At 40.6% G+C, this 19,396-nt stretch overlaps 1 protein-coding gene across 1 annotated transcript; it reads right to left on the minus strand.

The window, feature by feature from the left end:
- Positions 1-9,770: 9,770 nt before the first annotated feature.
- Tat (tyrosine aminotransferase) lies at positions 9,771-19,159 on the minus strand. Its single transcript, XM_004659559.2, has 11 exons — positions 18,922-19,159; positions 18,166-18,270; positions 15,851-15,918; positions 14,849-15,007; positions 14,511-14,649; positions 13,567-13,619; positions 12,573-12,725; positions 11,748-11,876; positions 11,322-11,405; positions 10,488-10,586; positions 9,771-9,911 (listed from the first exon to the last, which is right to left on the minus strand). The coding sequence occupies exons 1-11, from the start codon at positions 19,157-19,159 to the stop codon at positions 9,771-9,773; spliced, it is 1,368 nt and encodes a 455-aa protein (XP_004659616.2).
- Positions 19,160-19,396: the final 237 nt, after the last annotated feature.

A 19,396-nucleotide genomic window follows, 5' to 3' on the forward strand; every position in this document is an offset into this window, starting at 1 on the left:
AATATTTGGGTATGAACATTAAAAGCAGTGCTTACCGGGCAGTTTGGTGAGCATAGCATATATACTTAGCCAGACAGTAGCAGACATTACACCGCTAGGGCTCATGGCTACCCCTGTTGTAGGCTTTCAGTATCAGGGATGTATTCCCTCCCATGGAGCGGGCCTCCAGTCAAATTAGAGGCCAGTTGGTTTCCCCCATAACAGACGTGCCACTATTGTACTCGTTGGCTCATTTGGCCCGGCTGGCCAAATATAAGGCTTGCAGTGTCCACTGTTGAGTAACTTCACTGCTGTTTTCTCTCTCATTGAGCTGCATGCAGTGTGGCTTTTTCCAACTTTCTGTCAGCTCATCTACATGGGAATAAAATAATTTTTATAGAAGGTGTGACTTGAGGAGTGGATGACCATCATGGGATGGAATGCTTGGAGACTGGGTGTGGTGGTTGTTTCAAGTGTCCCCCATAAATTGAATGCTAGGTTTCTAGCTGATGGAGATTTGGGAATCAATGCCTCCTGGAGGCAGTGTATTGTTGGGGGCGGGCTTATGGATATTATAGCCAGTTTCCCCTTGCCAGTGTTTGGCACACTCTCCTGTTCCTTTTGTCCACCCGAGGTTGGCCAGAATTGTTGGGATAGAATTTACAGCTCTTCTGGTTCAGAACAGGATGAAGGAAATGAGGTTAGGGTGTTGGCCAGGGCAGACAGAGAGATGTTGAAATTTCCCATATGGCAAGGCCCTAAATAAACAAAAGAAAACATACAGTAAAGATATAAAGTAATATACCTGAGTTTCACAGAAGAAAAATTACAGCATGGGTGTAGACAGCCTAAAACTGCAAAAGTTAGCATGTGTACTTTGTGACAAGAGCAATTTCAAACTGACTGCCAGTGCAGTGGTGTCTGGGGGACAGGGTAGATCTAAGTTGTAAATAAGCCTAAAAGGCAGAGGAACTATTCTGGGGAGTTTGACATAACAGCAAATGCTATCTGCTACGGAACAAGGATCTCATGGTGGAGAGCAGACAAAGGAACACGAGCTAATGGACTTCTACAGCCACATGGCAAAGTAAACAAACTGAGCATGTTTGGGCTTTAAAATACAGAGCTAGAGGGCTGGAGAGGTGGTTTACCTGTGAAGGCTACGGACCCATATTCAACTCTCCATGTCCCACATAAGCCAGTCGCACAAGGTGACACAAGTACAAGGTTGTACATGCACACAAGATGGCACACGTGTCTGGAGTTCAATTGCAATGGCTGGAGGCCCTGATGTGCCAATATTAGCTCTCCCTTGCACTCTCCTCTCTCCCTCATTTAAAAAAAAAAAAAGGAGGCATGGAATTAGAGATGCTAGACAAAAACTAAAATGCATTCCCAGATTTACAGAGAAGCTCAGATGAGAACGAGAAAGGAAGCCCCAAAGGAGTGGAAACAAGGAAGAGGCTGGAAACTTGGACAAGAACATGCTTGTCCTGGCCCTGTCTCAATATGCACTGGCTTGGAGCGCAACACTAGAAGAGGGTTTAGGCCCAAGTGAGGTAGGGAGCTGGAAGTTAGGCCTCTGCATAAATCTAAGCCCTTTCTAGTATTGAGCTGGAAGGAAAGGGTGGATTGAAAAGAAAACTTCCACTCAAGCATGATAATTGAAGCACTAAGAGGCTAAAATAGGAGGGCTGCTGCGAGTTCAAAGCCAGCCTGAGTTACAGAGTAAGACCCTGTCTCAAAAACAAATAAAAGAGCCGGGTGTGGTGGCGCATGCCTTTAATCCCAGCACTCGTGAGGCAGAGGTAGGAGGATCGCTTTGAGTTCGAGGCCACCTTGAGATTACAGATGAATTCCAAGTCAGCCTGAGCTACATTGAGACCCTACGAAAAACAAAAACATAAAAATAAAAATAAAAGGCTGGGGGTGGTAGAGCATGCCTTTAATCCCAGCATTTGGGAGGCAGAGGTAGGATGGTTGTGAGTTGGAGGCCACCCTGAGACTAAATAGTGAATTCCAGGTCAGCCTGGACTAGAACAAAAAACAGGGGCTGGAGAGACGGTTTATTGGTTAAGGTGCTTGCCAGTGAAGTCTAAGGACCAGGTTCAATTCCCCAGTACCCATATAAGTCAGATGTACAAATTGGCACGTGAGTCTGGAGTTTGTTTGCTAGAGGCCCTGGTGTGTCATTCTCTCTCTTTCTCTGTCTCAAATAAAAAAAAAATATATTATATATATATATATGTTGGTTTTTTTGAGGTAGGGTCTCACTCTAGCCCAGACTGACCTGGAATTCAGTCTGTAGTCTCAGGGTGGCCTTGAACTCACGGTGAACCTCCTACCTCTGCCTCCCAAGTACTGGGATTAAAGGCATGCACCACCATGGCTGGCTCAAATAATTTTTTTTTAACTAAAAAAAAGGAGGGGGCACTAGAGGGATGGTTAGCGGTTAAGGCACTTACCTGCAAAGCCAAAGGACCCAGGTATGATTCCCCAGGACCCGTGTTAGCCAGATGTACTGGGGGCACATACGTCTGGAGTTCCTTTGTAGAGGCTGGAAGCCATAGCACGCCCATTCTCTTTCTCTCCCACTTTCGCTGTCAAATCAATAAAAATAAAATATTTTAAAAAACAGGGCTTGGGTAAGAGTGTTTACTGTGGACCTGAGTTGAATCCCCAGTATCCATGTTAAAAAGCCAGGCATGGCTGCACATGCCTATAACCATAGTGCTGAGGAAGGTGGAGACCAGAGAGTCACTGTGGCTCCCTGGTCAGCCAGTCTAACTCAAAAAAGGGGGAGTCCCGGGGCTGGAGAAATGGCTTAGCAGGTAAGGCATTTGCCTGTGAAGCCAAAGGACCCAGGTTCAACTCCCCAGGACCCACGTAAGCTAGATGCACAAGGGGCACATGCATCTGGAGTTCATTTGCAGTGGCTGGAGGCCCTGGTGTGCCCATTCTGTCTCTCTCTCTTTGCAAATAAATAAATAAAAATTTAAAAAATGGGGGGAGAGTTCCAGATTTAGTGACTGTCTCAAAGAAATAAGAAGTAGGGCTGGAGAGATGGCTTAGCGGTTAAGTGCTTGCCTGTGAAGCCTAAGGACCCCGGTTTGAGGCTCGGTTCCCCAGGTCCCACGTTAGCCAGATGCACAAGGGGGCGCACGCGTCTGGAGTTCGTTTGCAGAGGCTGGAAGCCCTGGCGCGCCCATTCTCTCTCTCTCTCCCTCTATCTGTCTTTCTCTCTGTGTCTGTCGCTCTCAAATAAATAAATAAATAAATAATTTAAAAAAAAAAAAAGAAAGAAGAAGTAAGTATATTAGAGAAAAACACCTGAAGCCTTCCTCTTGCCTCTGGATGAGTGTACATTGGGTACTCACATCTGCACACACATGTGCATGGACTGCATATGCACACACACACACTCACACACACACACAGAGAGAGAATTTAAAAAACAACAAACTCCCTTGCTCTGGTCTCTAGATAGAATAATTTCACAAAACTTCTCAGATGAGAATTTGTGAGCATAAATGTCCCTAAATAGGGCTTTAGCATTCAAATGTAGTCTACTTGGATGGTCTGGGAAACCCCAGGTTGAAAAATTCCCAGGAAAAGTGATCCTGGCCCATTACATCAGCCTCTGTAATCCAGGAAAAGAAGTCCGCAAGGGTATGAGGGAACACACAGCAGTCTGCCTCTTCTGTTCACATTTTTTCCATACGGAAAGCACATAACAGGTGCCATGGGGTGCTCCTTCTCAACCTCCCTACACATGTTCCTAAATTCTATCCTCCATGGGCTTTGACTCTACTCCAGTTTCTTTGAAAGTCTTGTTTTCTCTCAAGTGAGCTTTCCACATGCCTGCCTGCAGCTCAGCCTCAGTTTCTCTTAAATCCCAATCTCCCTTAAATAAACCCCGTAACTTGTGATTTCTCCCTAAATGGACTTTTAATTCATAATTTAAATAAGGAAATATAACATCAAGAAGGAAAATGAATAAAGTATTCACTATTGCCCCCATTGAAAATGCATACTCTGGCTAAAATCCATTAGTGAAGTATGAGGTATACCAAAACAAATTAACCACCCACAAGCAAGCAAACAAACACATCCAGAATGTGGAACCTTCTATAGGCCAACCATTTCTTCAACATGTTAGTGACCTGAGAAGTAGAGGCAGGGGAGGGGAGGGAAGGAAGATAAAAAGAGAGCTTCTTTAGGTTGAGAAACATAAGAGACAGAAAACAAAACAAAACACAAAAAAATGTTTGAGTCTTGCTTGGATTCTGATCTGAATGAACTGCCTATAAAAAGGCATTTTGGAAGCAACCAGAGAGAACTATGTATCTAATGTAATGTGGCACTGTGGTTAAGAAATAATTTGGAAGCCAGGCATGGTGGCACACGCCTTTAATCCCAGCACTCAGGAGGCAGAAGTAGGAGGATCACTGTGAGTTTGAGACCACCCTGAAATTACATAGTGAATTCCAGGTCAGCCTGGACTAGAGTGAAACCCTACCTTGAAAAACAAAAGAAAAAAACAAACAACAGAAAAAAAAAAAGAAAGAAAGAAAGAAAAGAAAAGAAAGAAATAATGTTTGGGAAATGGGTGTTTGTTTGGTTGGTTGGATTTGGCTTAGTTTTGTTGCAGCAGGATTTTTTTGTTTGTTTGTTTTTACTAAAAGTGACTTTATTTTGTTTTTTTATATTTTTAATTTTTTAAGGTTATATTTATTTTAACATTTTATTTATTTATTATTTATTTATTTAAGAGAGAGAGGGAGGGACAAGGAGTAAGGAGGAGGTAGATAGAGCTGGCCTCATTTCAAATCCAAGATTAGTTGTTGCTCACATAGGCTGTGTACCACTATTGCATAGGTATGTACTTCTTGCCAAGCTGGTTGACTTTGTGGCTTGCAGGATCCCCTGTTTATTTATACTGTTGGTGACCACTTTCCCCCAGCAGCTCCCAAAGCATTTTCTAGCACTATGAGGGCTAGCCAAGAGGAAACTTGTTTCCCTCTCAGTTCCAGTGTGGTTTCTGCATGTCCTGGGACCCCAGCCTGTGGTGTCTATAGCAACAGAGTCTTGCCTTTTATTTCTGGTGGGTAGCCAAGTACTTTGACAATGTCCTGCATTGTTTTGGGGATCTTAATTTCCTCCTTAACCAACAGCTCACTGTGGAGGGTAACCCAATTCTGACCCTAGGATTTACCATCCATAACCCATGGTTTTAGAATTCCAGGCCACTTTGAGAAAGGATGTTGAACTCACTATTTATCCCAGGCTGGCTTTGAACGAGAAGCAATCTTCCTGCCTCGCCCTTTTCAGTGCTGGAATTTGTAGGATCCACTGTCACATCTAGCTAAAAATAATGTGTTTAGAGATGCATACTGAAGTATTTTGGGGGAAATGTCATGTTGTCTAGGATTTGCTTTATAATGCTTCAGCAAAGAAAACAAGAAAAAGGAAAAAAGAATATTACAAACAATTAACATCATTAAATCTGTGAATTATACTCTTGTTTCTAGTTTTATGTATATTTTAAGACTAAGTCAATAACTTGGAATTATTTCAGAGAGCAATGAACTAGTTAAGTATATATAAATTCTTCTATTTACAGAAAAAAAATTTCTAGAAATTGTAATAAAATTCTAGAAGTATAATACAAAATACTTCCCAACAAAGGAGCAAAATAATCAACAAAAATACATTGCATTTGAAAATGCCACAAATCAAAAAATAATAATAAACTTCCCAGTGTTAAATCTCAACTGAACTTTCACCCTCCCTCCAGTATGAAATGCCAGAGTCAGGAAAAAATAGGCACTTTGTACCCAGAGAAAAACCAACAATGACAAGGTCACCCCATCTAGTTATTCTCAAACTAATTCCTGTACATGTGGACTCCCTGATGTATAAAATAGTGCTATTCTTTCTAGAAAGCTAATATCAGAAATAATGTCACAAATTTTGTTTAGAAAATAAGAAAAAAAATACTGGTTTCCACTTTGAACTGATGAACACAAATTGATAATCTTGCACTATTGCAGGATTGTGAGTTCAAACCCAGCCTGGACTACAACAGCAAGACCCTCTCTCAACAACAACAACAAAAGAGAGAGAGAGAGAACAACATAATCAAAATTCCTTTAAATGACAATGAATATTCTAATTAGTCTTCTTGAAGTATGACTCCCTTGAACATTGTTTAAGTGAGATATCCATATACATTGCACTCCTTTAAAGTGTATAATTTGATAGTTTTTAGTATTGGAACATGTATGTGGAAGCCCGTGTTTGATATTGTGTATCTTCCTCAACTGTGCCCCACCTTATTTTTTGACACAGTATCTCTCACTGAGCAATATTTTGCATATTTTTTAGGATTTTCTTCATATAAGGTCATGTCAGGGCTAGAGAGATGGCTCAGCAATTAAGGCACTGGACTGTAAAGCCAAAGGATACAGCTTCGATTTCCCAGTACTCACGTAAGCCAGATGCACAGGGTGGTGCGTGAATCTGGAGCTCGATTGCTAGAGGCCCTGGCATGCCCATTTCTTCCGTCTGCCTGCCTCTCTCTCCCCCCACCATTTCTCGTAAATAAATAAATACTTTTTAAAAGATCATATCATCTGCCACAGAAATTATTTCTTCTTTTACAATGTGGATGCCTTCTGTTTCTTTTCTTTTTTTTTTTTTGGTTTTTTGAGGTAGGGTCTCACTCTCACTCTAGTCCAGGCTGACCTGAAATTCACTATGTATTCTCAGGGTGCCCTTGAATTTACCACGATCCTCCTACCTCTGCCTCCCAGGTGCTGGGATTAAAGGCGTGCGCCACCACTGCCTGCTCTCTTTCTTTTCTTAATTGCTGTGGCCAACACTTTCAATATTCTATTGAAAGAGCTGTTGACAGTAGGTCTCCTTTTTCTTGATGTTAGTGGGAAACTTTGTCTTTCCCATTGAGTATAATGTTAGCTAGAGCCTTTTCATAAGTGGCCCTTACTCTTTGAAGGCAGCTTCCTTCTTTGCCTAATTATTAAGTGCTGTCATGAAAAGGGGTTGAACTTTGTCAGTGTTTTATTTTTTTTCTGTAACTATTGAGATGATCATGTGGAGTGTTCATTTCCTTTTTGTCCTTCTGTCTATTATGTGATGTGTTATGTTTAGACTATCCTTGTATCCCAAGAGTAAAAACTGTTTGGTATAATCCTTTTTATGTTCTATTGACTTTGACTTGCTAATGCCATGCTAATCTTCTCTGTATTGCTCTAATTTTAGTATGTGTGCTGCCAAAAGGGATACACTGTGGCTTTACTTTTTTTTTTTTTTTTTTTTTTTTGCAGATCATAATGTAGAATGCTTTGAATTTTAATTATCAAATGAATAAGTGTCTCAAGAAACAAGAATTGGGCTAGTGTGAATCAGGTTTTCCTGTTTATTTCTTGGAGGCATGAGATAGAAAAGAGGAACCAGGAATTTTGGAAATTTCCACAGTGGCATACAGGAAATTTACACCTTTATCATCTCAGTCATTGTGTATTCACTCATTTTGGATTGCTAAAGAAAATTGAAACATATTGTTTCTGTAGCCTCACTGAAATGAAATGCAGGCATTTAATGTTTGTTTTTGTAAAGCTAATCAATTGAACATGACTGGCAGCATTAAGACCTTAAGTTTCACTTCTAATATAAAAAAAAAAAAACTTCTTTTTGTGAAATACCTCAAGACTGGTGGTATAATACTGCCCCTGACCAACCTTGCAAGATTTTCCACTCCTTCCTCTAAGAGAGGTGCTAAGGAAAAAATTAAACAGGCAACTTTGCACAAGAAGATTTGCAGATAACCATATTCATGCTGAAAGAGCCTCAACACCTCACATTATTCCTCAAGCTAAACTACCTTGTTTCCACAGTGAGAAGTCACAGGATCTTGGCAAGGGTAGGAGTTTGGAATCAGAAGTTAATGATGCAAAATACTGAAAGTATGAAGTTAAAGGTCACTGTTTTAACTTGTTAACTCTGAGTTTGGATTGTTTATAAATAGGAAGTCAGAAACTGAGCTGCCAAATAAAATGTTTCAGGAATTGTATTTTTTTATGCCTTCTTGATAATTTTATTATTTAAAAAAAATTTAGTGCATATTCATTATATAAAACAATGAGTTTCATTATGGCATTTAAAAATATTTTTATTTATGAGAGAGAGAAAGAGTAAAGTTTTAGGGCTACAAATGAACTAGATACATGCACCACTTAGTGCATCAGGCTGTATATGGGTACTGGAAAATCAAACCCAGGCTGGAAGCTTTCCAGGCAAACACCTTTGACCACTGGGCCATCTTCCCAGCCCAGTTATAGCATCGTTCATATACTTATATCATATGCTTGTTCATATTCACTTCCCATTACCCTCCCTTATCATACCTTCCCTTGTCTCCTTTCTGTTCCCAAAAAGTCTCCCTTCTACTTTCATGTATTATTTCATGTATTATTCATATTTTTTATTTATTTTATTTTTATTTATTTAGTTAGTTAGTTGACAGAGAAAGAGGGAAAGAGAGAGTGAGAGAATGGGGGCCCCAGGGCTTCCAGCCACTGCTAATGAACTCCAGATGCATGAGCCCTCTTTTGCATCCAGCTAACATGGGTCCTGGGGAATTGAACCTGGGTCCTCTGGCTTTGCTGGCAAATGCCTTAACCACTAAGCCATCCCTCCAGCCCAGTATTATACATATTTTTAATATAAAAGGACTTGTGTTTCAACAGAAGCTCAAAAATCACTACATCTACAAAGAAGTAACTGAGACCTGCTGAGTAATGGATTAGACTGAGTGTAGAGATGGAAAAACCGTTTCAGAGAGGAAAAACATACCACAGAGGCATACACTTGATAAAGTTTATTTTAAAAAAAAGACAATAATTTATGCCCTTGATGAAATAAAAGATCTTATAATAATAAATGTTTCCTAGAAAATATATTAAAAGATAACATAACAAATATTAATAAATCAATATTAACTTTACAGCAAAAGTGATAATGATTCTATTACAAGGATAAGTAAGGATATTTTGGGCCCTTACACAGCAATATTTCTGGAAAGACTTCTGATTCCTCCTTTCTCTTCAAATGAGGTGAGGTTTTGTTTTGAGAAAACCTGATAAATACAAATCTAAATTTAGGAAGCTGATCAATTAGGAAACTGGTGTCTATTTGCAACACAAAATAATTATTTACAAAAAATACACAAAACCTTTCTGTCAAGGTTCTTTAAATAGCAAATTTCTTCTTATGTTTAGAATATACTTAGTCAAACACATGTGTCCTCAACTTCTTCCCAGTTAGAGCTCTATTGTCAGGAGGGAGGTTCTCCTGAAGCGAGGCAGTAACTGAAGTGAGCTTCAGACCTGACTAGAGAGAATGTTGTTACTTAGAGCACAAGGAAAGGTTAGGGAATAAGTTCTCACTCTCTTGTTCCTCTCATTTTGAGCTCTGATTTTTCTTGTTCCAGATACTTCTTCATAAACTTTGTTCACATAGTGCTCTCAGAGGGGGAAAAGGAAGTTATAAGGCAGGGGTATAGATTAATGAACTAGGGAGTCACTCCAGCAGAGCAAGCTGAAAGGAATCTGGGCTTCAGAGTGTGGATGTGAATGTGATGAGGTGGGCAGAAACAGTAGAGTCCTTGATGTGGTAATTTTGAGGTGTCTCTCTCAGCAGGGACATCTGTCTGCCAAAGGAACAGCAGAGCCCAGTCCAGATCTCCCTAGATGGAGACATCTTCAAGGGGCTTATTTGTCACACTCCTCCTGGCTCCCTTCAGCACAGTGATAGTGCTGCTCACAGAACTCCTGGATCCGGCTGCATGCTTCCAGCATCATCACCTCAGGGACTGTGATTACCACTCGGAAGAAATTTGGGTATTCAAAACACTGCAAGAATAAAGAGCTCATTATTTTCAGAGCAACTGTCTCTGATACTGAACCACCCTAAAATGACCAGGCCCCCAATCAGCAGGCAATGCCACTTCATCAGAAGTATCAATTTAGTCAGACCCCATCCCTGGAGGTCTGAGACAGTAGCTGAGTTAATTCATCTTAAAATGGACTGTTGAAGCCAGGTGTGGTGGCACACGCCTTTAATCCCAGCACTCAGGAGGCAGAGGTAGGAGGATCACTGTGAGTTCAAGGCCACCCTGAGACTCCATAGTAAATTCCAGGTCAACCTGGGCCAGAGTGAAACCCTACCTCGAAAAAACAAAAAAAGGATTGTTGGATAACATTCATCTCCTCTCACCCATAATGTATGTTGATAACTTTTCTTCATAAGATAGGATAGTAGGATAAGAGGGGGAGAGATTATATTAAAAGTTATGAAAAACATTAGTTGGAATCTTATTGAATGAGGATATTTGTTAGGGGAGGAAAGGACGGGGTAACACACAGCTCAGAAGACTCCACGGGCTCTAGAAGCTATTAAGAACGCTCTGAGACACACACACAACTCACCGCTGCTGGGAGGCAGTGAACAGACTGCTCGGCAACCAACCGCTCCGTGAACTCCACGTCATTCTCAAATTCTGGGAAGTGTTCCATCTCAATTCCAACCTGTACCAACAAAGGAAGGGAGAGGCAAGCTTACAAGAAGGAAAGCAGGCCAGTTTTTATGCCAGAAATTCGATGAGGCACTATGTTCAAAGGTATCTTGGAATTCTACTGCTGATAATAAAGAGAGTGCACTTGGGAACTCATGAAACTCCTTACAGGGAAGAAAAGAAACATTTATATTCATATTTTAGTTTACTGAAAAGCTCCTTCTCGAATGTTAATAAATGAAAGCTGGAACTAGAATGCCAGTGTTCTTCAAAAGAGGTACAGTTAGCATTAGAGCTAGGTAGGTCACTGCTGCATGGGAATGCCCCACCCACTTCAGGATATTTAGCATCTTTGGGTCACAAAGTAGCGCTAGTCATCCTGAAAACAAACAACTTCCCCATAAAGTCCCAAATCTGCCTACAGAGCAGTATCACTCTCAGATATAAGGGACAACATATAGAAAGCCTCTTACTTAAATCTTAGAATATCCCTGCATCTATACATGAAAGGATTCAGTGTCATGAGTGATTGTCATTTAGAGTCTTGTGAACACTGAGATTAAATCACATCAGTAGGACAAATTATAACAAGAAAATTCCTTAACTGACTAGCTCAGGAGCCTAACTTGTCTTGGCAAGCAGTAGTAAGCCATCCATGAGCACCTATGTCCATCTTGCCAACCCAGTCCCCTGTGCTTTTATGACATACATAGATCTAGTATGTGCCCTCCTCAACACACATGCTTACCATGAGGTACATGGCACCAGAAGGGCGGACTGGCTGGAGTCCAGGAATGGCAGCCAGTGCCCCATAGCAGAGGTCTGCATTAGACTGCAAGAAGAGACACAGAGAAAAATCAAGAGTCAAATTTTAAAGGAGAGCCATATTATTGAACATTGAGCCTTCATTGAAGGCCATGGAACTAGGTTGGATGTGGCATAAGGGGTTAACAAGAAAAAAAAAAATCCTCATCAGTTAACATTCTTAGCAAGGCCAAGGGTAAATTCTAAGAAGAAAGAACGTCTTGTGGATGGTTCTATTGATGCCACACCCTACTTTGGAAGCACTCTTTTGGAACAGTATTCCAGAAATGAGGATTAATTATTCCTAATTACATTGGTAGCATTCTGTGACCCTCATACTCCCAAGAAGAAGGCCACAGGCAGCCCTTACCTTGAGAAAACTCAAAGTGTTTTGGTAGAACTCTTGAGGGGTGCGACGCAAGATGCTTTTCAGAGCTCCTTGCACTATGGTGCAGGGTCCCAAGATCCGCTGACTCAGCTTCACCAACCCATCTCGAATCTAGAAGACCAGACCCCACCCAAGAAAACAGATGACTCATCCTTTCTTGAGGATCCCCGTGTTGTTGATTCTTACACTGACCAGTCTTTCATGCCAGTCTTTAATCTTGGGGAATGATGGTGCCTTAGTGACACACTCTGACAGACCACCTGGGTCTGCAGCCCAGCTGCACCAACCTGCCGTGTGACTCTGGGCAAATGACAGAACTTCTCTGCACCTTGTTTTTCTTGACTGCAACATGGTGCAATAGAGTGTTGTGAGGATTAAATACAAAGAGGGTGCAAGAATCCTTGACACATGGTAAGACCACAAGTAATATCAACTGACATTGCTATTACTGTTTCCCTCTTTGCAGTCTGAAAATTGAAGGTTTTTCACATGTTAGATAGAATGTCACAGAGCAAGCCATATGAAAACTGAGTTTAGGAGACTAACTATTGCTATCTTTATCCAACATGCTTCCAGGCACTGTGAACTACAGAGCCATAATGAAAAAAGGAAAACTCACTTCCTCATCACTGTGCATTCAAATATACACACATGCACACACTAAATGACACATAATGTTAAACTACATATTACACACATTAAATTACACATACTTTTAAACTACATTGCACACACGCACACACACATAAACACACACACACACACACACACAAAATTACACATACTATTGAACTACATTGCTCTTACCTCATTACCAAAAATGTTTCTTCGGTCATGGATAAGGATCCAGCCCATCCTCCAGCCAGGAACCAGCCAACGTTTGGCCAGCCCACCACAGGACAGAATGGGGACATTGGTGCTTAGGGTGGCCAATGGTTCATATTTACAATCTGAAAAAACCTGAAGAGAAGAGTTGTTCTTGCATGCTTTCCCCTAGATCTTTTGCCTCCCACCCTTTCCTTGATATCTTGAGACATAAGACACTGGACTCATAGGCTCACATTCATACCCTAATGCAAGACTGGTATTCAAGAGGTTTCTAGGAACACTTAATCTGATGTCTGATCTGTAGTAAAGGAAGCCTTCAATGAAGAAAGTGACCCTAGCGCAGTACAGCTTCGTGCTGCTGGATCTATGGAACCGCTGACTATAGCAGTTATATGAATAAAATGTACATCCACAATCCAATATCTAAAAATCTTGGGTCCAGCTCTTCTGCATAAGGCAGGTTGTTTTGATTTTAGAAAGGCTACAAAGTACATAGACAGTGTCATGTACCAGGCACAAAGCAGTCCAAAGTAGTTCTCCCTCTAATTAAGGTCATAAACATTTCTGTCACTTTCCTTACTCTCTTTTTTTGATGCTGGAGATTGAACCCATGCTAGGAATGTGCTCTGCCACTGAGCTACACTGCCAGACTTGCCAACTCTTAAGAAATACACATCCATAAGAGGCACAAACAAAAAGTCTACATGGATCTCTATAGGAGATCAATTCAGGTTTTGCAATCAAGTAAATTCTAAGAACCTTTGGAATTTGGATTTTCAAGCATTATGAATTCAAAATCCGGCTAAGGAGTCATGGGTCTGTGTATTTGTTACGGGGGGGGGCGAGAACACCTACTTGCTGTACTGAAGTGACTAGGAGTGGCTTCTGATTAGTCTACTTGCCAATCCTAGAGGTCACATGCAACAATTTGGTGAAGAGATTATTGAGGCAATGTATCCTGATCCAGACTCACCATGTCACCATAGATCTCATCAGCTAAGATGGGGACACACTGCTTTGCAGCCACTGAAAATAACAAAAACATGCAGGAAGCACTTTTAATCTGAATTGCCTTACCACTGATCATTTGCCACAAATGTTTTTGGTCTTCCTTTTTAGGAACTAAATATTTTTTATAACTTTCCACCATGCTTAACCATTTAATTACATTTTTAAATTATTTTTATGAAGAACATGCTTTGTATGGGTACATCTTGTGTTTGGTACCATCTTTTTCCTCCTCTCTTAATTACCTATTTTAAACTTTCTTTTTTCCACATGATGGGAGTGGTAAACGAGGCAAATACAACATTAAGTATCTTTCATCTCTTATCCTAAAGCTTAGGATCCAAGGTATTTCAGATTTGGGTGTTTTAATGTTGCTACTTTTTTTTTTTTTTTAATTTGAGAGCAACAGACACAGAGAGAAAGACAGATAGAGGGAGAGAGAGAGAATGGGCGCTCCAGGGCTTCCAGCCTCTGCAAACGAACTCCAGATGCGTGCGCCCCCTTGTGCATCTGGCTAACGTGGGACCTGGGGAACCGAGCCTCGAACCAGGGTCCTTAGGCTTCACAGGCAAACGCTTAACCGCTAAGCCATCTCTCCAGCCCTATTTTTTTTTTTTTTTGTTTGGTTTGGTCTTTATTTAAGATTTGGGATATTTATGTAGGTTGACATTTAGACATTCCTTTTCTGAAAACTGAAAATGGATTACTTCTGATTTTTGGATCAGAGCTACTCAACCAGTAATTCTCCTTTTCTCCTAGACATACTCTGACATTCCAATACCAAATTATGATCTAGAGACTCTCCTCTACCGTCTTCCCAGGACTTGAAAGAGGACTCTGTCTCTTAGGAAACAGTTTAAGGATTCTATCACCATTTTGTCCCCCATACAGTGAGTCTTTGGGACTTGCCTGACAAAATCTTCTGGAGGTGACTCTTGCTAAACACTGATCCACAGGGATTTGATGGGTTGTTGACTATGAGACAAGCTGTTTTTTCATCAATGAGAGATTCTAGTTGTTTCAGGTCAATTTCCCAAGATTTCTCTGGCTAGGGAGGAAGAAAGGGTGAGACTAAGGTGACTATGAAAATTTTAATGGGAATATTCAACCCAAAGGTACTGTGTAAAGATTAAAACTTATCTTTGACTTCAATTACCCACTTTTAGGCCTTGCTCTGTATGGCAATGGCCATACTTTTTTAATAGGGTACTAGCAGCACTGGTGTCCAAAACTGAAAAGTCAATTACCAATAGATTGTAGAGTTTGACCTCAATTCCCATAGACTCAGCCAAAGTCTTATACAGAGAAAAACCAGGCCTTGGAACAAGGATGTTTTGCCCTGGGTTGGCCAACACAGCTAAACAGAGTTCAATAGCCTGGCTGCAGCCACTTGTGAGGATGACATCCTGTGAAGAGAGGGAGAGGTTAATTTTGTTAGGGGTTCCAACAGACTCAAGAGAAAAGTACTTGTCAGATGAGTGAATTGGAAATAGTAATGAACTTACTATTCTAGATAAATAGGATTGTGCTAAGCAAAAAAGTATGTGTATATGTAGATATATATGGTTTATATATGGGGTATATATGTATAGATATATATTGTTGAAAATATTGACAACTTAAAAAAATCATTTTAAAATAGGCAAGTTGGCAATGACTCAACCAATTTCCATGACAGATCTTCAATGGACCTTGGACTTTTTTCTGCCTGGTTATTTATTTACTTTTGATCACACATTTGATGCATGGTTTTCTCCTGAAATACAAATAAAGGATATCTGTTGGATGAGAAGTCCATATAATAATAAAGGTAACAGCCACATCGAAACTTGGAACTCCCATCAATTCAATATGATGTGAGACCTCAGACATCCTGTCTCAATGCCTTAAAGGGAATAAAAGAGGCTAAACATAAAAGCATATCCTATTGGTAAAATTTTAAAAATTAATTATTTATATGTGAATTGTTTTCAATGTTCTTTTGCAGAAAGTCAAATATAAGGTGGCCCAGGGTTTCTTTGAGATTCTATGACAGACAACAGTGTATAAGTTACAGGAGATATACTATAGTATACTGACATTAAGTACAAACACTGATTAGTGATCCTAATTATGAGAAGTCCTCACATTGCCAAAGAGTGATTATCCTTAGCTTCTCCCCAAACCATCACTCCTATGGGACAGAAACAAGAGAAGGAGGTACATTTGGCCCTGAGCTGTTTCTGAGTTGGTGCCTTGAAAAGGCTCACCTTAGCTTCCAGAGGTGCCTCAGGACAGTGGTAATAGGAAGCAATCACCTCCCGACTGGATAGATAACCTAAGAGAAAAGTGGGGAGCGAAAGCTATAGATTTTCATATGTCAACTTACAGCTAGCCTTAAACCTCACCATGGGCTGCCAGTGCCCTTTGTCCCTGCTCAGAGCACAACCTACTCAGCTTAGATCTCAGTTACTATAGATAAAGGAATTAACTTTATGTTTATATTTTACAGTTTTATGATAAACACAAGTGTATAAACAAGAAACAGATCTCCAAACTATAAAATATTTTATACGATCTTTTGTGTGTGTGTGTGTGTGGTTTTTCCAGGTAGGATCTCCCTCTATAGCTCAGGCTGACCTGGAATTCACTATGTAGTCTCAGACTGGCCTCCAACTCACAGCAATCCTCCTAACTGGGCCTCTTAAGTGCTGGGATTAAAGGCATGAGCCCCCATGCCCAGTTTATTCTATATAATCTTACTGATTATGGTTATATTTTATCCTCCATTTTAAAAGAAACGATTTTTAAATTATTTCCAAGCCCATTTTAGGCACTATTTTTTGAGATACTCTCATCAATGCATTCAATTCATATGTTCCATTTTAAGGATTTTACATTATATAATATGCTAATAAGTATTTTTATACAAATATTCTCTTCTAAACCATTTTTCTATAACATTTCAAATTTGTCTTGCAGGCTTGAAGTATTGACAGTTTCATACACATTATAACACTACAAAATTGTTGTTTAGGAAGACAAGTTAACACATCCAGAAGTAATATTTCATGTTTGTTAATTCAAAAATATATAACTGAGTCTTTCAAATTATATTGATCTTCCTTCATTCCTAATGAGGAAGACCATACTCCTAGTGATGTATCATCATCTTCTCTCTAGCATGAAATGCTCAGACCCTTTGAACATTTGCCAAATGAAGATTTGATTCCAGTTTTCCAGGTAGATTCAGATCCATAATATTTGGATAATAAAGTTATCACAAAAATTTTATAATCTAATTTTGGATCTTGAATTTTACTGTTATTATATGAAACTTTTTTTCTTACTATGCATGTAAACAACCTAAAAACTATGCCCCTGATGCCCATTTGAAGTGCTTTCTTTAATCTAACATTAGCATGAAACTGGGTTTTTATTCTGCGTTAAGAATGTCTCATAGCACTGCAGAGACGGCTCAGCAGTGAAAGGTGCTTATTTAAAAGCCTGGCAGCCTGGGCTTCATTCTCCAGTACCCACATAAAGTCAGATGCACAGATGCCCTGGCACACCCATTCTCTCTCTCTCTCTCTCTCTCTCTCTCTCTCTCTCTCTCTCTCTCTTTCTCTCTCCCTTCCTCCTCTCTCCTTCCCTCCCTCCCTCCACCCCTCCTTGAAAATTAATAAAAAAATAATATATTAAAAAAGAGAACCGGGCATGGTGGCACACGTCTTTAATCTCAGCACTAGGGAGGCAGAAGTAGGAGGATCGCCATGAGCTCAGGGCCACCCTGAGATTACATAGTGAATTCCAGGTCAGCATGGACCAGAGTGAGACCCTACTTAAAAAAAAAAAAAAAAAAAAAAAAGAATGTTTCATATGCACAGAGAGAAATAAGCCAAGTAATTACTTATTTTACCAAAATCTTTAGGGGAGACATGACAGATGGACTGTAATCCCAAAGTGGGGATAATATCTTGCTGTCAGAAACACCTAGCCTTCAATGCAGCAGCTCATTTTTTGTCATTGCTGCTGTTGACCTCATTATCTTAAACAGTTACAATTGCATTTCAATGTAATCAGGATCAAAATGAAATAGACCTTCAATTTATAGTGAAATAAATCAACAGAGCATGAATAAGTTAATGTAGGGCTTTAGAGGACTGAGGAAGCAAGCAGCTTTAGGCTGCCTCAAAGTCCTTTCTTATAGTGGAATTATTATGGCAAGGATAGAAGCAATCTTTGAGAAATAAGAGACTGGCAGGGAAGTGCCAAGCATGCAAATTAAGTCAGCAAAGAAGGCAGATCTTGCTGGCTGTTGTTTCCCCAAATCCTAGGGGCTATTTAATCTTAGTCTCTTCTTTAGCATTATACATCAGAAAAGAAAAAAAAAAGTCACCCAATTAAGAAAGCCATAAGAGCATGGTGGCACATGTCTGTAACCATAACTCTCAGGAGGCTGAGGCAGAAAGATCACTAGTTTGAGATCAGACTGGTCTACAAAGCAAGACGACATCTCAACAAAAATACAAAAAATGCACTAAAGATATGGAAACCACTAGGTAATGTCTTCGGAGGAGCTTACCAATGGATGGGGCATAGCCATTGTACTTCCCTGAGTCCAGGGCATCTTTCATTGCTTGGGTAACTTCAGGGTCAGTAGGCAGGTTCCCAAACACAGTAGGGTCTCCTGCTCATGGCCAAGAAAAACAAGAGCCACCAATAAGTTATAGCCCTAAATTTAGGTCTCATTTCTTCCTATCCTTCCCAGCCAGCCCAAGAGGATGAGAGGTTCAAAAACAAGGCTGCCCTCTGTGATGGTTAAGGTGTTGTCAACTTGATCTGTTTAGTAATCCACAGAAATCCCTTTCAGGTAGGTTTCTGAGGTTGCTTCCAGGAAGGAATAACTGAAGGAGGAAGTCCTTATCCCAGAGTAAGCCCTTCCCCCAGGGTGGGTGACACCTCTCAGAGAGGGACTTTATATAAGGAAGTTCTGGGTGAAAAGAGCCCCTTCCTTCCTTCCACTTGGCTGCCAGAGCTGCTTGCTTGCTGCCTTCCAGTGTGGATTGAAAAAACATCTCAGACTGAAGACCAGTGTCAACTGAAGACCAACGGGTCCTCAGGAAGCCTCCAGGCCTTCAGGGCTGGACTGGGACTGCTGAGGCATCTGGCCACATGGACTGAACAGCTACCGGTTCCTTCATTCTAAGGCCTGCAACTGCTATTTAGGCTGCTGTAGGCTAATCCAATAAATTCCCTTTTTAATATAATTCATTATAGCAGTTCTGTTTCTCTAAAGAACCCTGAATAACACACCCTCCATCAAGTAGCACCCACTCACCAATTGACAGAGAAATCATGGTTTTGTTTGGATTTGGCTTCACCTTCATGCTGTCCACAATGGCCCGGATGGGATTATAAGTGTTGTTGGACATGTCGGAGGGTTTCACAGACCATCTGGCCTTCCTGCCCTTCATTTTTCCTGTCGCCAAGCTCCTCCCCCCAATGTTGACATGCACATCCAGAACTGAGGGCAGATTGTTGTTGCTGCCATTCGTCTGAATCACATAGGAGTCCATCATCAGAGAAGCCTGTGGAGAACAAAGCATGCCCCGGTGAGGTCTAGAACAGTGCATGGTAGGGTGGTGGGCTACATTTGGACCTACACAAGGAAGGATAACTTCATGTGATGTGCCTTTACAAACTTTTTACCCCACTTTTACTTGTAAAGTAGCTTCGCTATGAATGAAGGGAATCAAGAACCTTTTGCTTAGGTAGAAATACAGCAAGAATCCATTCTACTGGGTTAGCAGAGA

Source organism: Jaculus jaculus, chromosome 1 (assembly GCF_020740685.1).
Source record: "Jaculus jaculus isolate mJacJac1 chromosome 1, mJacJac1.mat.Y.cur, whole genome shotgun sequence".
Taxonomy (NCBI): domain Eukaryota; kingdom Metazoa; phylum Chordata; class Mammalia; order Rodentia; family Dipodidae; genus Jaculus; species Jaculus jaculus.

What these genes read in the sequence shown, in the direction of transcription:
- Tat (XM_004659559.2), bottom strand. Translation starts at nt 19,159, where the DNA reads ATGGACTCCTATGTGATTCAGACGAATGGCAGCAACAACAATCTGCCC. An exon ending in TGGCTATGCCCCATCCATTG is followed by an intron (nt 15,919 to 18,165) that starts GTAAGCTCCTCC and finishes CTTTTCTCTTAG; the next exon opens with GTTATCTATCCAGTCGGGAG. An exon ending in GAAACATTTTTGGTAATGAG is followed by an intron (nt 11,877 to 12,572) that starts GTAAGAGCAATG and finishes CTGGTCTTCTAG; the next exon opens with ATTCGAGATGGGTTGGTGAA.